This window comes from Schistocerca americana, chromosome X (genome assembly GCF_021461395.2).
Source record: "Schistocerca americana isolate TAMUIC-IGC-003095 chromosome X, iqSchAmer2.1, whole genome shotgun sequence".
Lineage (NCBI taxonomy): Eukaryota > Metazoa > Arthropoda > Insecta > Orthoptera > Acrididae > Schistocerca > Schistocerca americana.
Window position 1 is genome coordinate 25,774,695 of NC_060130.1, and position 20,377 is coordinate 25,795,071.

The window sequence follows — 20,377 nt, forward strand, 5'->3', positions numbered from 1 at the left end:
ACTCTCTGAAATCGAATGTTTAATCCAAAGATGAAAGTGAACAAGTTTGATGCAGTATTGCTAATATTGTTTATTACTCATCTTGCTGGATGAAGTGCATACTGTGTCCTTTCTGAAAGGTTTGCAGAAGTAATGCACATACCAGTTTTCTAAAAACTTACATTGAGATTGTGCTCTCCTTCCTCTTGTACAAATTAGTAGAGCCCTTCGGATTACTCCACAATATGCCTCTTGGCAAGGTGGTAACGACAGTATTATGAAAAGGATAGATTGGCACTCACTGTATAGTGTAGATGTTGTGTTGCAGGCAGGGGAAAAAAAAAAAAAAAATACACCACCCATTAAACACGTAAGCTTTTGGTGCAAACCTCCCCCCCCCCTTCCCACACACACACACACACACACACACACATGCGCGCAAATGCAGATCACACATACATGACCACGGTCTCTGGCTGCTAGGGCCAGACTGGGAGCAACTGCGCATCATGGGAGAAACAACAGTCATATGTGTGTGTGTGTGTGTGTGTGTGTGTGTGTGTGTGTGTGTGTGTGTGTGTTTTGTCCACTTACGAAGAAGACTTTCTGATCGAATGCTTACGTGTTTAGTAGTCTTTTTGTTGTGCTTGTCTGTGACCTAACATTTCCTGTGTACAGTGAATAGCAATGGATCTTTTTTATAATATGGTCATTATTCCAGCCTAGATTTTCTATTGTTTGTTTCCTTTTAAGACCTTATAGAGACAGTTACTGACAATTTCTTTTTTCTTATTGGAGAAAAGTAAAACCATATGGGGGCAGACGTAGATTGTGAATGAATATGGAATAGAGTATTTTTATTCTCCCTGTATGCAGTGTCAATAACGTCACCTCACACACTTCATTTCTGGCAGCACCTCCTCCTCAACACATGACTGTCCCCCACCACCTCACCATAGTCTTCAAGTTACATCCTATAGCACTTCTGGGTGGACAAATAGATGAAGGATGTAGTTTAAAACAGTATAACTAAACTTAAAAGCCGAACTGCCCTTTTATAGAGCCTGCCATCATTATTTAAACATACTAAACAACATCAAAACAGTCAAAAGAAATTGTTTTTCAAAAGAGCAGAAAATTGTAATGAAATTCATGAAAGGATTGTTTTAAATTGTTATATCTTAAATCTGTCAGCATTTCCCAAGATTTTCTGGCTTAATTAAGACTAGGTCATGCCACCACAGTGGTCAAACAGTGGACTTGCCTTCGAGAGGACAACGGACCCGAGTCCCACCGGGCCACCAAAATTTGGGTTTTCCTTGATTTCCCTAAATGATTTAAGACAAATTCTGGGATGGTTCCTTTGAAAAAGATGACATTCAGCTGAGGAAGCTACACAGTGCTGGTGGAAGCACGAGTATTTCAGAGCACACCATCCATTGCACATTGTTAAACATAGGGCTCTGCTGCAGACAACCCCTGTATGTTCCCATGTTGACAACACAGTTGAATTACAATTTCTGTGGCTCAGGAGCATTGAGATTGGGCAGTGAATCAATAGAAATGTGTCATCTGGTTGAATCATTCGAGTTTCGCATTACACCTGCGTGACGGTTTTGTGCACATACACTGTCAACAGAGTGAATTGGTGCTTGAAAGGTGCACTTTGCTACAGACTTAGGCCAGTGGGAGCAATATTATGCTATGGAGGACATTCACCTGGTCTTCTATGGGTCCTGTGGTAGTAACTGAAGGCTCCATAACAGCTTTGTTCTGTGTGAACATTATTGTGCACTGTCCGCACCCTGTCCCTAATGAAGGTGACATGTTTCAACAATATGACTTTCAGTGTCACGAGGCCAGAATCAAATTCACCCCTTCTGAATCTGATGGAATACATCTGCAATGCTATCAGATACCAGTTCTGCACCCAGAAACCACTGATCTGCAATTTATGGGAATTACATGACCTGTGCTTAGACATGCGGTGCTGCATAATGCTGGGAACATACCTCACATAATGCTGGGAACATACCTGAAATTTGTTGAACTTGTCCCACACAAAATCACTGCTGTATTGTGTTCCAACAGTGGACAAACACATTATCAAACATGAGGTCATAGTGTTTTGTCTCATCAGTTTATATATTCAATGCTTGAATGAAAGGTGTGCTCTTTTCCTTTTTTCTGCCATTGCGTGTATGTGTAAAGCAGGATGTTCTACCATTTGGGCTTGTTTATATGATGGCTGTCAGTATTACCACCTGCACAGATACTAAATGCTCCTTTTGTGAAGACCTTTTATCTTGAGAACACTTTTAACTTTGTTTCACAAATGGCAGCACAGTTTCAAGAAAGCTTCTTAATTTCATGTAATAGTTAAAATAATACCTTCAGCAAAAGATGTGTGCATTGGAGTGGGGAAAAAGATTGAAGATGTATGTAGTTTAATTTTCATAAATTGTTAAGAAGGTTAACAGCTTGGCATGCTAAGATAAATTCAGACATTCTCTAAAAAGAGAGAAAAAGATTAATTTAACAGAATCAGTGAGGTATACAAATATAACAACAGACTTGTAGAACCATTATTTTGTAGGTTAGATTAGATTAGATTCAGCTTTTGTTCCAAGACCCAAAACATGAGACGATTCTCATGGGTGAGTAACATGCCAGAAAGTATAACATAAAAAATATAAAACATTTGAATACCCTGATCATTTGTCAGGAGATTGTCAAACTAGGTGAATACAATACAAACTGGAACAGCTAATATTTTCAGAATTGATACGCTGTCAGACTGAAACATTGTTATGCACTATTAATAAATTTATCAAACAAAAAGTGCATAATCTTGACTGTTATGGCAAAGTGCTCTCAGAACTGAAATCTAACAGACATTCTTATTTAAGCTGGCCTAACAGCCACTGTTAAGATATTCATCTATCGAGTAGGATGAGTTATCTATCAAAAAGTCTTTCAAACTCTGTTTAAACCAGGCTTTATCTGATACCAAGTTTTTAATGGTGTCTTTCTTCCACAGATAAATTGTGTTGTAATGCGAAGTTTTAATGAAGATGAAGTGTGCAGTTTTGTGGAGTTAACAAAAGAGAAAAATGTTGATGTAAGATTTATCGAGTACATGCCTTTCAGCGGCAACAAATGGAATGATGGGAAGATGGTCTCATTTTGTGAAATGCTCCAAATAATTAGAAAGCAGTGGCCTAATTTTGATCCTCTTCCCAATAGGCCCAATGATACCTCAAAGGTACGTGCAGTATTACGTATGAACATACATTGAAAATAATTTAATGTTTATGACTTACTACCAATCACAAGAATACTTCACATCTGCTGGTGGTATGAGAGATAGACTGGTTTAGTTACATATTTCTCATCCCATTCAGTAAGTCTGTCCTGGCCTGGGTTTCTCTGCAGCTTTTCTGCAACTCTCCCCATTTCCTAAACCTTGACAATCCTTTTCTTTCTTCCCTTTTCCTTCCCCTTATTGTTTCTGCCAGAAGAAGAAGCCACTGGCTCCGAAAGCTTACACATTTCCATAACTTTAAGGGGAGTTAGAAGGGGAAAACATTCTTTTTCACTTTTTCGGGTTTTTATCTGATTATAAAATTTGCCATTTTCCAAATAAAATGATATGTATATTACTTATAAACTTGTGTGAGAAGTATTTCATTTTATTTTCTAAAATATAATATACACCAGTTGAAAATGTTAAAATTTTTACATGCATTACTTCAAGACCTAATAAAATCGGTAATTTTTTATATACAGGGTAGTCCATTGATCGTGACCGGGCCAAATATCTCACGAAATAAGTGTCAAACGAAAAAACTACAAAGAACGAAATTTGTCTAGCTCGAAGGGGGAAACCAGCTGGCGCAATGGTTGGCCTGCTATAAGGCGCTGCCATAGCTCAAACGGATATCAACTGTGTTTTTTAAAATAGGAACCCCATTTTTTATTACATATTCGTGTAATACATAAAGAAATATGAATGTTTTAGTTGGACCACTTTTTTCAGTTTGTGATAGATGGCACTGTAATAGTCACAAACATATGTCTCATAATTTTAGACGAACAGTTGGTAACAGGTAGGTTTTTTAAATTAAAATACAGAACCTAGGTACATTTGAACATTTTATTTCGGTTGTTCCAATGTGATACATGTACCTTTGTGAACTTATCATTTGTGAGAACGCATGCTGTTACGGCGTGATTACCTGTGAATACCACATTAATGCAATAAATGCTCAAAATGATGTCTGTCAACCTCAATGCCTTTGGCAATACGTGTAATGACATTCCTCTCAACAGTGAGTAGTTTGCCTTCCGTAATGTTCGTACATGCATTGATAATGTACTGACGCATGTTGTCAGGCATTGTTGGTGGATCACGATAGCAAATATCCTTCAACTTTCCCCACAGAAAGAAATCCGGGGACGTCAGATCCGGTGAACGTGCGGGCCATGGTATGGTGCTTTGACGACCAATCCACCTGTCATGAAATGTGCTATTCAATACTGCTTCAACCGCACGCAAACTATGTGCGGGACATCCATCATGTTGGAAGTACATCGCCATTCTGTCATGCAGTGAAACATCTTGTAGTAACATTGGTAGAACATTACGCAGGAAATCTGCATACATTGCACCATTTAGATTGCCATGGATAAAATGGGGGCCAATTAACCTTCCTCCCTTAATGCCACACCATACATTAACTTGCCAAGGTAGCTGCTGTTCCACTTGTCGCTGCCATCGTAGATTTTCCGTTGTCCAATAGTGCATATTATGGCGGTTTAGGTTACCGCTGTTGGTGAATGATGCTTCATCGCTAAATAGAACACATGCAAAAAATCTTTCATCGTCTCGTAATTTCTCTTGTGCCCAGTGGCAGAACTGTTCATGACATTCAAAGTCATTGGCATGCAATTCCTGGTGCATTGAAATATGGTACGGGTGCAATCAATGTTGATGTAGCATTCTCAACACCGACGTTTTTGAGATTCCCAATTCTCGCGCAATTTGTCTGCTACTGATGTGTGGATTAGCTGCCCCAGCAGCTGAAACACCTACTAGGGCATCATCATTTGTTGCAGGTCATGGTTGATGTTTCACATGTGACTGGACACTTCCTGTTTCCTTAAATAATGTAACTATCCGGCGAATGGTCCCGACACTTCAATGATGTTGTCCAGGATACCGAGCAGCATACATAGCACAAGCCCCTTGGGCATTTTGATCACAATAGCCATACATCAACACGATACCGACCTTTTCCGCAATTGGTAAACGGTCCATTTTAACACGGGTAATGTATCACGAAGCAAATACCGTCCGCACTGGCGGAAAGTTATGTGATACTACATACTTATATGTTTGTGACTATTACAGCAGCTGGCCGAAGTGGCCGAGCGGTGCTAGGCGCTACAGTCTGGAAACGCACGACCGCTACGGTCGCAGGTTCGAATCCTGCCTTGGGCATGGATGTGTGTAATGTCCTTAGGTTAGTTGGGTTTAAGTAGTTTTAAGTTCTAGGGGACTGATGACCTCAGAAGTTAAGTCCCATAGTGCTCAGAGCCATTTGAACCATTTTTGACTATTACAGCTTCATCTATCCCAAAGTGAAAAAGGGGTCCAGCTAAAACATTCACATTTCTTTACGTACTACATGAATATGTAATAAAAAATGGGGGCTCCTATTTTTAAAAAATGCAGTTGATATGAGTTTGACCTATGGCAGTGCCATTTAGCAGGCCAACCATAGCGCCATCTGGTTTCTCCCTTCAAGCTAGACGAATTTCGTTCTTTGTAGTTTTTTCATTTCATGCTTATTTCGTGAGATATTTGGCCCGGTCACTATCAATGGACTACCCTGTAGAAAGCTGTGGATTGCTGTGTTATAAAGGTTAAATTATGTGTTTGCATTGGTAGCACTGTCAAAAATAGTATCGTATCTTTTCATAGTATAAACATGCTTTGTATATCAAAGTGCTAACGTTTTTCCGAGGAGAAGTGATGAATAGACTGGTAAATCTCTCAAAAAGTATGACTCCAAAATGAAGTGTTTTTAAGAAATGTGGGTTTCATGGTAATAAATTTTTGAATAAAGAGAAACATTGTGTTCAGCATGTGGTGTGTGAAGTTGCAGACAATGAAATACTGGCAAACTCATGAGTATCTAGCGAAACACCCATTAGTGCTTCGAAGATTAAAATAAAACATAGTGATAACACAGTTATCTCAAAACAAAACTCATGTAAACGGTAGGTTAGGTTATATTCTGATACATTTACACATCCTAACAGGGGTGTTATGTGAATGTGTGTGCTGTATGTATGTGGAGGGCCAGTTAGTTTACATGAAGACATTGAGGTATCAAATGGACTAGCCAGGAAACTTACCATTAATTCTGCCATTTGTAAATACACTCATTCATTTTGGAATTCTGATAAGTGTAAAGATAATTATTTTGACGTAAATGTTAGGTGGTTTTATGGATTGAGAGCTATTGGCAAAGGACACACTGCAGCAGAAACAATGTGTGTCGTGATGTATATGCCACGCCCACTTTGTAAAATGGACAAGTATGCAGGATTTATTGGAGCTGCTGTGAAATCCACTGCATGTGAGTCAATTAAGGGTGCTACAAATGAAGCTGCTGAAATAAACGATGGTATGATTGTCATATCAGTAGCTTTTGGGGCACTTGGTAGAAGCGCAGCTGCAGTTCTAAGAATTCTGTTGCTACAGTGACCAGTGTTGATACTGGAAAGCTAATAGATTTCCAGATTTTAACCAAACATTGTTATAAGTATAAATCAGGGAATGAAGAAGGGCATATCTGTGACAGAAATTATGAAGGACAACTAGTCGTACGGAGGCCTGTGCAGCTGTTGAAATTTATAATCGATCTGTAAACTAAAGGGGAGTGTGTTACACTAAGTTCTTAGGTTATGCAGACTCAAATGCATATAACAGTGTAGTAGCCACTCAGCCTTATGGTGAGAAGCTTATCACAGAACTGGAATGTGTTGCTCATGTCCAGAAGAGGATGGATACCAGATTGAGGAAGTTGAAACAAAGTTTGAGAGACAAGAAACTTTCAGGTGGTAAGACCATAAGAAGCAGGCTGACAGACAACATGATTGATGAACTACAACAGTATTATGAGATTGCCATTAGAAATAATACTGAGGATTTGTTGAAAATGAAGCAGGCAGTATGGGCTACCTTCTTCCAGAGACTGTCAGCTGATGATAAACCAGTACACCATCTTTGCCCTCCTAGATCTGGTTCATGGTGCAATTACCGCAATGCCCAGTACTCAAACAGGTCATACAGCCATAAACATTCTATCCCAGCAGCAGTTGTGGATATCATAAAACCTGTTTACAGAGACCTGGCAATCCTGAATTATTGAAGAAGTGTCTGCATTGTCAGACTCAAAATCCCAGTGAGTCGTTCAATAATCTTATTGTGTCAGTGTCGTTGTAACTGCCATCTGCGTCACGTCTGCTGTGCAGCGAGCTATGCTAATTGAAGTATTAACTCTATTTTTCTTACTTGTCACTTCCTTTTCCGTGTGTTTTTGCTTTTAGGAAGCTTTAATTGTCGGGTGCTAGTAATAGTGTTCCATAGATTTCGTGTTTGTTTTGAATACAGTCAGAGAGAGTCCGTTTAGTCAGCCATAGTGCCAGTAGTGCTAGTGTTTGTTTTCAATACAGTCCAGAGACAGGTAGTGCTATTTTCATTGTTTTCTACAGGAAGTGTCTAGTAACCACAGTTTAGTCAACTATCAGCCGCCTTTAGTGAATTAGCAGTCTAGTTATAAGTTGATTAACTCTCTACAGTAAATTGATTTCTTATGATGGATAGGATGTGTGACTGCTGTGTACGGACACAGGAGGAGCTGGCCACTGTTCGCAAACAGCTGAATGTGTTGAAGCCGCGGTTAGCCATCTTCAGGCTGCTGCCTCAGAGTGTAGCGGCAGTGGGGAGTCTTGTGCGTTGCATGGTACACACCAGGTGTTACATTACATGCTTCACCCACTGACCCTGCTGTCAAGACATCTTTGCGGCTACCGGGCACGGTTGGGCCACCCTCTTCCCAAGGGGAGTGGCGGGTTCAGCGGCATTCGCGGCGCATGAGGCGGAGGGTCAGTGTGGAGGCTGGCCGTGTGGCATCGCCCGTTCTGCCTGTGAGTGGACATGTGGCCACTCCTTCAGCAAGGTCCAAGGAGGCACATGGGGGGAGGGGTATATTAGTTATTGGGAGCTCCAACGTTAGGCGGGTGATGGAGCCCCTTAGGGAAATAGCGGAAAGGTCGGGGAAGAAGGTCAGTGTTCACTCTGTCTGCTTGCCGGGGGTCTCATCCGAGATGTGGAGGAGGCCGTGCTGGCAGTGATAGAGAGCACTGGGTGCACCCGACTGCAAATTGTTGCTCATGTCGGCACCAATGACTCCTGCCGTCTGGGTTCAGAGGTCATCCTCAGTTCGTACAGGCAGTTAGCGGAGTTGGTGTAGGCGGAAAGCCTCGCGGGGTGGAATCTGAGCTAGCTACTTGTTGTATCGTTCCCAGAACCGATAGTGGTCCTCTGGTTTGGAGCCGAGTGGAAGGCTTAAACCAGGGGCTCAGACGATTCTGCGGAGATCTGGGGTGCAAATTTCTTGACCTCCGCTATCGGGTGCAGAAATGTAGGGTCCCCCTGAATAGGTCACGCGTGCACTACATGCAGGAAGCGGCTACAAGGGTAGCGGAGTATGTGTGGAGTGCACATGTGGGTTTTTTAAGTTAGAGAACTCCCTCCCTAGGCCCGACGAGACACCTCCTGAGATGCGGCAAGGTAGGAGTAGACAAAATGCAGCAGGGAATAACAATATTAATGTGCTAATAGTAAACTGCAGGAGCGTCTATAGAAAGGTCCCAGAACTGCTCTCATTAATAAACGGTCACAATGCCCACATAGTACTAGGGACAGAAAGTAGGCTGAAACCAGATGTAAACAGTAATGAAATTCTAAACTCAGATTGGAATGTATACCACAGAGACAGGCTGGACAGTGAAGGGGGAGGCATGTTTAATGCGATAAGAAGTGCAATAGTATCGAAGGAAATTGATGGAGATCCGAAATGTGAAATAATTTGGGTGAAGGTCATGGTTAAAGCAGGCTCAGACATGGTAATTGGATGTCTCTATAGGCCCCCTGTCTCAGCAGCTGTTGTGGCTGAGCACCTGAAGGATAATTTGGAAAATATTTCGAGTAGATTTGCCCACCATGTTATAGTTCTGGGTGGAGATTTTAATTTGCCGGATATAGACTGGGAGACTCAAACTTTCATAATGGGTGGCAGGGACAAAGAATCCAGTGAAATTTTTTAAGAGCTTTATCTGATAACTACCTTGAGCAGTTAAACAGAGAACTGACTCGTGGCGATAACATATTAGACCTTCTAGTGACAAACAGACCCGAACTATTTGAAACAATTAACGCAGAACAGGGAATCAGCGATCATAAAGCGGTTACTGCAGCGATGATTTCAGCCGTAAATAGAAATATTAAAAAAAGGTACGAAGATTTTTCTGGTTAGCAAAAGTGACAAAAATCAGATATCAGAGTACCTAATGCCTCAACACAAAAGTTTTGTTTTAAGTACAGATAGTGTTGAGGATCAGTGGACAAAGTTCAAAACCATCGTACAATATGCGTTAGATGAGTATGTGCCAAGCAAGATCGTAAGAGATGGAAAAGAGCCAGCTTGGTACAACAACCGAGTTAGAAAACTGCTGCGGAAGCAAAGGGAACTTCACAGCAAACATAAACGTAGCCAACACCTTGCAGACAAACAAAAATTACGTGAAGTGAAATGTAATGTGAGGAGGGCCATGCGAGAGGCGTTAAATGAATTCGAAAGTAAAGTTCTATGTACTGACTTGGCAGAAAATCCTAAGAAATTTTGCTCTTATGTCAAAGCGGTAGGTGGATCAAAACAAAATGTCCAGACACTCTGTGACCAAAAAGGTACTGAAACAGAGGATGATGGACTGAAGGCTGAAATACTAAATGTCTTTTTCCAAAGCTGTTTCACAGAGGAAGATTGCACTGTAGTTCCTTCTCTAGATTGTCGCACAGATGACAAAATGGTAGATATTGAAATAGATGACAGAGGGATAGAGAAACAATTAAAATCACTCAAAAGAGGGAAGGCCGCTGACCTGATGGGATACCAGTTCAATTTTACACAGAGTATGCGAAGGAACTTACACCCCTTCTTGCAGCAGTGTACCGTAGGTCTCTACAAGAGCGTAGCATTCCAAAGAATTGGAAAAGGGCGCAGGTCATCCCCGTTTTCAAGAAGGGACGTCGAACAGATGTGCAGAACTATAGACCTATATCTCTAATGTCGATCAGTTGTAGAATTTCAGAACATGTATTATGTTCGAGTATTATGATTTTTCTGTAAACTAGAAATCTACTCTGTAGGAATCAGCATGGGTTTCGAAAAAGACGATCGTGTGAAACCCAGCTCGCACTATTCGTCCACGAGACTCAGAGGGCCATAGACACGGGTTCCCAGGTAGATGCTGTGTTTCTTGACTTCCGCAAGGTGTTCGATACAGTTCCCCGCAATCATTTAATGAACAAAGTAAGAGCATATGGGCTATCAGACCAATTATGTGATTGGATTGAAGAGTTGCTAGATAACAGAACGCAGCCTGTCATTCTCAATGGAGAGAAGTCTTCCAAAGTAAGAGTGATTTCAGGTGTGCTGCAGGGGAGTGTCGTAGGACCGTTGCTATTCACAATACACATAAATGACCTTGTGAATGACATCAGAAGTTCACTGAGGCTTTTTGCGGATGATGCTGTGGTATATCGAGAGGTTGCAACAATGGAAAATTGCACTGAAATGCAGGATGATCTGCAGCGAATTGATGCATGGTGCAGGGAATGGCAATCGAATCTCAATGTAGACAAGTGTAATGTGCTGCGAATACATAGAAAGAAAGATCCCACATCATTTAGCTACAATATAGCAGGTCAGCAATTGGAAGCAGTTAATTCCATAAATTATCTGGGAGTATGCATTAGGAGTGATTTAAAATGGAATGATCATATAAAGTTGATCATCGGTAAATCAGATGCCAGACTGAGATTCATTGGAAGAATCCTAAGGAAATGCAATCCAAAAACAAAGGAATTAGGTTACAGTACACTTGTTCCCCCAATGTTTGAATACTGCTCAGCAGTGTGGGATCTGTACCAGATAGGGTTGATAGAAGAGATAGAGAAGATCCAACAGAGAGCAGCATGCTTCGTTATAGGATCATTTAGTAATCATGAAAGCATTACGGAGATGTTAGATAAACTCCAGTGGAAGACTCTGCGGGAGAGACGCTCAGTAGCTCGGTATGGGCTTTTGTTGAAGTTTCGAGAACATACCTTCACTGAGGAGTCAAGCAGTATATTTCTCCCTCCTACGTATATCTCACGAAGAGACCATGAGGATAAAATGAGAGAGATTAGAGCCCGCACAGAGGCATACCGACAATCCTTCTTTCCATGAACAATACGAGACTGGAATAGAAGGGAGAACCAATAGAGGTACTCAAGGTAGCCTACACCATCAGGTGGCTTGAGGAGTATGGATGTAGATGTAGATGTAGACCAAAAAATGTTTTTCTTGTAATGAAGACACTAAAGTGGGGGTCAGTCATGCTGTTATTGCTTTTAATGATGGCAACATTGGTAGCGTGAAAGTGCTACAACATATGGGAATTAATTCTGGAGCAAACTGCATCAGAGAATTTGAAGGGATGGACAAGGTTTGCACTGGTAAAGCAGAGTATGCAGCACAGTTGGCCACTACGGAGTCCAGAAAGAAGAAAACAAAAAAAACTTAAAAAAGATCAAGAGGATGATATACAGTATGGTGCAGGGTGCTTCTGAGTGACTAAAAATAAAATGTTAAGCATATATTGAGTTACAGTCTATTGAAACTTTAAAAACTCTTCCTGAAAATTTACATTTTCTCTTGCATTTTTCCCTAAATCTCCGAAACTACGGCAAGTAGCAAATTCAAATTTTCAGGGAGTAATGACATATGTATCCTGAGTCTTCTGAACTAAAAGAAAAACATAATGTTATGTATAAATAAAATTATTTAGAATAACATACAAAAAGGTACACAAAATTTTAACTGTGTAATTAAAAAATTGTATTTCCAAAAGCAGTGGCTGAAATGCAATTATTGTAAGACTCAGAACATATAGTTTAATGTCCTGTAAAAGTTTCTTGTCAATGGCTACAGTTGTTCCTGAAGTACGGGAAAGTTAAGTCACTAAATGTAACATTGTCAGGATAGGGCGTTCAAACTCCCCTTAATGCACATTTTCTCCTTCCTCCACTTGGTGAGCAACACATTTATAGTATTTTCACAACAGCAGTACCTATTTTCTTACAATTTCTTTTTGCAGGCATACCATGTCCCAGGCTTCAAGGGACGTGTGGGATTTATTACCTCAATGAGTGAACACTTCTGTGGCACGTGCAACCGTTTACCGATAACAGCTGATGGCAATTTGAAGGTGTGTCTCTTTGGGAATTCAGAGATATCTCTCAGGTGAGTGATGAAACATAGAATAATCATGTCCAAGTGAAAATTCATGCGAGGAAACCATATAATTACTAGAAGACTGACAGACTGATCAGTATTTTACCTTCAGGAGGTGAAATTCCAAAACTTCTTATAGACACATTTGTTCCTCTTGTCCTCACATTAGTTGTGGAGTCCGAGTGACCTTCCAGACCTTCAGAAACTTATCCCTCTTTCCTCTCTCATGAAGTAACTGATAGTTCCAAATGCTGAGTATAGAATAATACTTTCAAACTGTTTGCCATGCACATTAGGTATGTGGTTGGTATATGGAAGAGATAAACTGCAGTTAAATCCAGCAGGTATGAAATGAGTAATCTTTTCTTGAAGTTTTCATCTTGCACCCTCCTCCCTCCCAGACATACAAACCAGATACCTCTAGCTAAATAATTTGTGAGTATATATAATTTGCCTCTGTCAACATCATGTTACACTAACCTATTTGTTAGATTAAATTAAAGGAAAGTAATCAGAACTGGAAATTATGTAAAGACATTTTTAGCTATGTCCCTATGTTGTATTAAAGTTAACACAGTATTTCTGTCCGTGTGATGGTAACTATGATTCGCCAGCCACCGTTGCCGAGCGGTTCTAGGCGCTTCAGTCCAGAACTGCGCGACTGCTACGGTCGCAGGTTTGAATCCTGCCTTGGCTCAGATGTTAAGTCCCATAGTGCCCAGAGCCATTTGAACTGTGATTCATGATTATCAGAGTCTATATGTTCCAAATAAAAATTGGAACTTCATGTGTATAAATGTACAAATTATTAGACAATGGGACCAACAACTGACACTTTTAAATTGATGACTAGACTAAGAGATTAATAATAGGAAAAAAACTGCAAGATACTTGGCGATAAGTTTGTTTCAGGACAAGGTAAGGGGGGTGAGGGGTGGGAAAATCAGCTCTCTCTTTGTGAGCATACCAGAAATCCTTTATCAACCGAAGGTAAAATAAGATATAAAAATACAGGGTCAAACAATTAATTTAAGTATCTTAAAAACCAAATGACTAATAAAATTGGAAGCTAAGAAAAGTAAGTTCGTAGTAAGTAGGGTGAAACACAGGGGGCTGCAACATATTGCCATTGTTGTTTGACTTGTCTATCAAAGAAAAAAGAAATGGATCAAAAGAAAATAAAAGTGAGAATGGAAATGTATCAGAAGCAAATAGGAATAAGCAAGGAACATATTCTTTAATACAAAAAAAAAAAAAGTGACATGTGAGGCAGATGTTCCTACAATTTTATGTTCAAAGCACAGCAGTCTGTGAAAGCAAAATATTTATGACATTGAAAAAAGAAAATCAATGAGTGAAAAGTGTGTGTAGGTGAATTGTGGTGAAAGACTGGATATTGGAACTTCTGTTAGGCTGCCCAGTATTAGTTAACTTGGTAGTAAAGGAGCAAGTTTGCAAGGGCAGATAACTGTTTGGCTACGTAAAATAGAGTGGGAGTATGGAAAAGCTAGTCCAAGATAGGATGAAAAAGATAACAGCAACTTAAAAAATGAATTGATAAGTTACCATGAACCCCATTCCAATCTAGTGAATCCAGTGGTTGACAATATCTTGTGACATTCGCCTATAAGGCTCAAACAATAATTGCTAAATAAAATTACAAAATGTTGACAAGACTGTATCTAAGCTGTCACTCTCTTTTGAAACAAGGGTGTTTAAACCAAGAAACACGCAGGAAAGCAGGGACAACTCGCACACTAGAGGAGGATGGGAAGTATCATTGAAGGAGTGAGCATAAACCGTGTGGAATATGTGTGGTACAAGTAATAGTAAAAAAAAAAAAAAAAAAAAAAAAAAAAACCAAGAAGAGGAAGAGGAAAAGTCTTGATCTGGAAACAAGGGAATAAAAATTTGCCATGTGAAGAGACAATATGATACTGTGCTGATGAGTGTGTACAAGTGGTGATATACAATATACATAGATAAAGGAACTCTGCATTGGGCCCAGAAGACCACGCAATGCTCTTCGAGAGATGTCCTCTACTATAAATCTATGGAGAGTTAGGGGGTCAGTATACAACTCTCCAGGCTGTTATCAACTTCCAGAAGTTGAAGACACTACTTCTCACTTGAGTATCTCCTCAGCTGGAACTACAAGCAGAGTGTACCCTATTCCAGTCTGTCCACCGAGCAGAATTTCCCGGCTCTACAAGGAATTGAACCTGATCGCTTTCTATGGCACGCCTGTGGCATACTGACTGTGTGGCTGTGGCAAGAGTCATAATATACACTTGTGAACAATTGAGTTATAACTATTCTGTTTATTGGGGAGAGAGTATGTATATAGCCACTGTGAATGAAACAGTTTAGTGTATCATAACTGTAATGTATTCAGACCTCGTACTTGTTGTGTGAGAGCGCAGTGTCTTAGACACTTGTAGTGTTTGGCTTAGCATGTACTAACCGGTGTGCCTTACTTTCTAGTATTTTTAATTGTATATCATTACTGGTGCCTCTGGCACTTTTGTGTTGCAATAGCAATAGCTTGCAATAGCAAACATTGAGTCAACCATGGTTTTTGGATTAGAAGTAGAGGTCAGCTGGGTTGACATTGGGAATAGAGTGATGGGAAGTGGACAATAAGCAGTTATATCAAAGGGTGCATTATTTGATATGTTAAGGTTAATTACAAAATGTGAATTGGAGAATTTTTCACGTTGAGCAGAAGTAACTTTACAGGACCAGGTGTCAAATTACACATGATCAGTGTGAATCCCTATAGTCAGCATGAACACTGGCACACAGAATAATTTATAGGTAGCCTTGCTGTATATAAAAAATCAGATTTGTGCTGAACTGTCATGAACAAACTGTCACTTCTCTGGAATAAATAGACTCTGATTTGTTAATTACATCTGTGTAAATGAAAAATATAGGAAAACATAGATTGCTGCTTACTGCAAAGGAGACATGTTACATTGTAGACAGGCACAATTAAAAAGGCACTTACACAAAGCTTTCGGCCACAGCCTTCATCAGCAAAAGAGATACAGAGAAACACACACATTCATACACACAGGCAAGCACATGTCACACACATATGACTGCCAACTCCAGCAGCTTGCCCCTAGCTGCTGGACTTGGCAGTTTTTTTTCTCTGTGTGTGTGCAGGGAAAGATAGATCACTATTTACCATAAAGAAAACAAAGTTGCACCAGGCACAACACACAAGCAATCATTACGTATCCTGTTTCAGACCTCACGCCCTCCTTTTTTAACTTAGCGCGTGCCTTTCGGCTTCCTCTCATTGTGTCTAGGCTGTCTTGTCTAGACACAACAATTTTTGGCGACAAGTCAACGGAAAGGGTCTTGTTCTTTCAAATTGCTTACATTTACTTGTGTCATGGTTTCGCCAGATGTACTGTCCGAATTTTATCACTTGCAGAATCAGCAGACGCAGGCGTTATTGGATGCCCTTGGACGGCTCGTCCAGGGTCAACGTGAACTGCACAATGATGCGGCAGCCACCGCTCTACTACTACTGCAGCCACAACTCGCAGTTGCACCGCCTTTTAGGCCGTTTGACCCAGCTAAGGAAACATGGACGGAGTGGTCACGCCAGTTTGGATTTCATCTCGCCGCCTACAGAATTCAAGGTAACGAGCGGCAGCCTCATTTATTGGCATGTGTAGGGGTGCAAACGTACCGTGTGATAGTGAAATTATTTCCCCAATGCGACGTAGCAACTCTGTCCTACGAAGAACTTTTGTCTGCTTTAGATGCCTATTTCAAGGAAACAGTTAATGTAGTTGCAAAAAGGTATACGTTCTTTCGTACAAAACGTACGGCCGGTCAAACTAATAGGGAGTGGGTTGCAACATTGCAAGGCCTACAAGGGATTGTGCTTTTGAGTGTGAATGTGGACTCCCTTATTCAGATACAATGGTCCGTGATGCAATTGCACAGAACGTTTCTGATGTTCGTATATGGGAACAGATTTTGAAACTAGTTAATCCCTCCCTTCAGCAAGTGATAGACATATTAGATAGACAAGACACACTTCACTTTGCTCAGGAATCATTTGCAACTTCGCCAGCCGTGTGTAACATTAACCAGCCCGCCGGGCGCGCAGCACGGCCCGGTAAACTGCCCTCGCGCACGTCCACGCAGCTGCCACTGTGCTCTAAACCAGGTGTGCCACGACAGCATACAACTGCAGTAAAATCATGCCCGCGGTGTGCTACTAGACATTCGCGTGAAAATTGCCCGTCACGCCAAGCTATTTGCTTTTTCTGTAATAAGAAAGGACATGTTCAAAGTGTTTGCCAGAAAAAGCTCAGATCAGACAATCACAACCATTCCAGGCCTTTTGCTTCGCGCCGGAATCGAACCAAGGACACTCAGGCTCGTGGACCTTCGCCCATGGACATTCATGTAGTGAATTCCACCCCGTCCAGTGCCACTTTCTCAAACAGTGACAGTGTTCGTCCCACACAAAGTGTGCGTCGTCGTCGCCGGAAATCACGTCAATTAGCAAGTGATGCTGTACCTGTATCAGTTCAAATTGCACGAGACAGTTGCTCTTGTCGTCAGCAGGACAATAAACTTTTTGTAGATTTGGATTTTAATGGAATGGTCATACCATTCCAGCTCAATACCGGAGCTGCAGTTTCGTTGCTCAATCACGACACGTACAAACAACTGGGCAAACCTCCGTTGCGTGCCGCAAATGTTAAGTTAAATAGTTATTCAGGTCAGAATATCCCCTGTGTTAGGACAGTGCAGCCTTCTTGCAACATACAAGGGACAAACAAAACTTGTCTCATTTTACGTTCTTCGTTCTTCTACTGCAGTGAACTTGTTTGGTTTCGATTTATTTCAGTTGTTTAACATGTCTATAGTAAATCAGGTCCTATCAGTGAATCAGACTGTGCCTTCAGACAGTGTTTCTCGTCTGTGTGAAGAATTTGCAGACATTTTTGCGCCGGGCTTAGGTTGCGCTAAAAACTATGAAGCACATTTGGAACTGAAAGTCAACGGGCAACCGAAATTTTTCAGAGCGTGCAATGTTCCTCACGCATTGCATGATGAGGTTGCAAGAACATTACACAATTTAGAATCACAAGGTGTAATTGAACGTGTGCAGGCTTCTCTCTGGGCCTCACCATTAGTAATTTTGCCCAAACCTTCCGGAAAACTGAGACTTTGTGTGGACTTCAAGGCCACTGTGAATCCACAACTAGTGTTTGCAACTTTTCCATTACCCCGCCTGGAAGATCTTTTTGACAAACTGTGCCCGGGTAAATATTTTTCAAAGTTGGACGTCACAGATGCGTACTTCCAAATACCAGTGGACGAAGAATCCCAGCGCGTCTTGGTGGTTAACACGCATCTTGGTTTGTACCGATTCAAAAGACTGCCATTCGAGTGTGCATCCGCCCCTGCATTGTTTCAGCAATATTTACAAACTGTTTGTGCATCAGTCCCAACTGCTGCGAACTATCTGGACGATATTGTGATCTCCGGAAAGACAGCAGACGAGCATTTAGCACACCTACGAACATTATTTCAGGTATTGCGACAAAATGGTCTTCGCTTGCGGAAGGACAAATGTGTGTTTTTTGCTCGTGACTTACCATACCTGGGACATGTCATCAATGCCCAAGGCATACATCCGAGTCCAGAGCACCTCCGTGCCATACAAGACTTGCCTTTGCCGCAGAATTTGAAGCAGCTACAGAGTGTGTTGGGTAAAATTAACTATTATCATCGCTTTCTGCGCAATGCCTCTTCCATTTCAGCTACGATTCATAGCTTACGCCGTAAGGGTGTTCCGTTCGTCTGAACGACGGAATGCGAACGCGCCTTTCGCCAGTTGAAATCGGCGTTGCTTTCTAATACTTGCCTTACGCCATTCAATCCCCAGAAACCCCTTTTGTTGATGGTAGATGCATCAGATTTCGGGATCGGTGCTGTGCTTGCGCACAAAGATGGGTCGCATGATCGCCCTATTGCCTTTGCATCCAAATTGCTCTCGTCTGCGCAAAGAAATTATTCACAGATAGAGAAAGAAGCTTTGGCTCTCGTGTTTGGTGTTACTAAGTTCCATGATTTCTTGTATGGTCGTCACTTTACCATCATCACAGACCACAAACCTTTGATGTCGCTTTTTCATCCGAACAAGCCTGTACCTCCGCGTACAGCGCAGAAATTCATTCGCTGGTCTATTTTCCTCTCGCAGTACCGCTACGATATCTTGTATCGGTCCACTGCTAAGCACGGAAACGCCGATGCGTTGTCCCGTTTGCCTGTTGCTGAGGATAGAGCATTCGATTCTTCTGAACTTGCTTGCATGTTCATTGATTCGGAAACCGATGACGTGGTCGACTCGTTTCCGATTGATTTTCGTCGTGTAGCTACAGCCACAGCTGCTGACCCGGTCCTTGCTACCGTTTTGCATTTTGTTGCTACGCAATGGCCTTTGTCAAAGTCTCGGATCGAGGATCCGTTGGTTTGCTGATTTTTTGCTCACAAGGAGAGACTTTTTGTTCGACGCGGTGTTTTGTTGTTGCGTTCTGATAATGATCAGTCCAGAATCGTGGTCCCACGTTCGTTACAGTCCTCTGTTTTACGGCTTCTTCACCGAGGACATTGGGGTATAGTGCAAACGAAACAACTTCCTCGTCAGCACTGTACTTGGTTCGGAATCGATGCTGCGATTACGAATATGTGTTCTTCTTGCGTGGCGTGTGCCAAAGAACAATCCACACTGCCGCGGAAAGTCTTTGCATGGCCAAGAGCCACTTCCCCTTGGCAACGCTTGCACATCGATTTTGCTGGTCCATTCTGGTATGCTCGGTGGTTTGTTCTGGTAGATGCCTTCAGTAATTTTCCTTTTGTTGTCCGGATGTCTTCCACGACATCAACTGCCACCATCCAAGCGTTGTCTGCATCTTTTGCATTGAAGGTCTTCCGCAGACTATTGTTTCCGACAATGGCTCACAATTCATGTCCGCAGAATTTCAGTCATTCTGCCAGGCCAATGGTATTCAACATCTGACATCCGCGCCGTTTTCGCCTCAGTCAAACGGTGCCGCTGAACGATTGGTCCGGACTTTCAAGTCACAGATGTTGAAGTTGAAAGAGTCGCATTCTCGGGAGGACGCGTTGTTGCTCATTTTGTCTTTGTATCGCTCTCAGCCCCGAGATGGTCGCTCGCCAGCTGAGTTGCTCCACAGTCGTCCTCATCGAACCTTGATGTCTTTGCTGCACCCGCCGCATCAGGTTCCTGTGCAGCGGCAGACTTCTGCTTTTGCTCCAGGCGACGTTGTATTTTATCGCAACTATCGAGGTTCACGGCGTTGGCTCGCAGTGCACATTCTTTGCTGCCTCGGCCGCGTGATGTATTTGGTTTTTGGGGCCTCTGGTGAGGTGCGTCGGCATCTCAATCAGCTGCACCTCTGTCGTCGCACGGGTTCTGCCGTTCCCCGTCTGCTTTCAGCGACGGTGCCATCCGGTCAGCGCCCTGGGGACCCATCTACTGGTTCGCCTCATCCCCAGGTGTTACCAACGATGCCTTCCATTTTGCCCCATGGCGACGCGCCGCTGCCGCCTCCGCCGCCGCCGCCTGTCCAGCTGGTGCCGCCCGCAGTGGACGCTTCGCTGCAGCCACCAAGCGCCTCCCTGGGTCACACGCCGCCGATCGCTTCCCGTGACCAGCTGTCCTCCGCCATGGAACTCTTGCCCGCTCCGGACCACATGGC

The 20,377-nt window shown here is 42.1% G+C and overlaps 1 protein-coding gene across 1 annotated transcript in view; it reads left to right on the forward strand.

Annotated features, from left to right (window-relative positions):
• Positions 1-20,377, forward strand: part of LOC124554944 (molybdenum cofactor biosynthesis protein 1-like) — a 67,136-nt gene that overhangs the window by 16,675 nt on the left and 30,084 nt on the right. The window contains exons 5-6 of the mRNA XM_047128643.1: positions 3,020-3,244; positions 12,478-12,623. Coding sequence (XP_046984599.1) covers positions 3,020-3,244; positions 12,478-12,623 — 371 coding nt within the window. The remainder of the gene's footprint in view (positions 1-3,019; positions 3,245-12,477; positions 12,624-20,377) is intronic.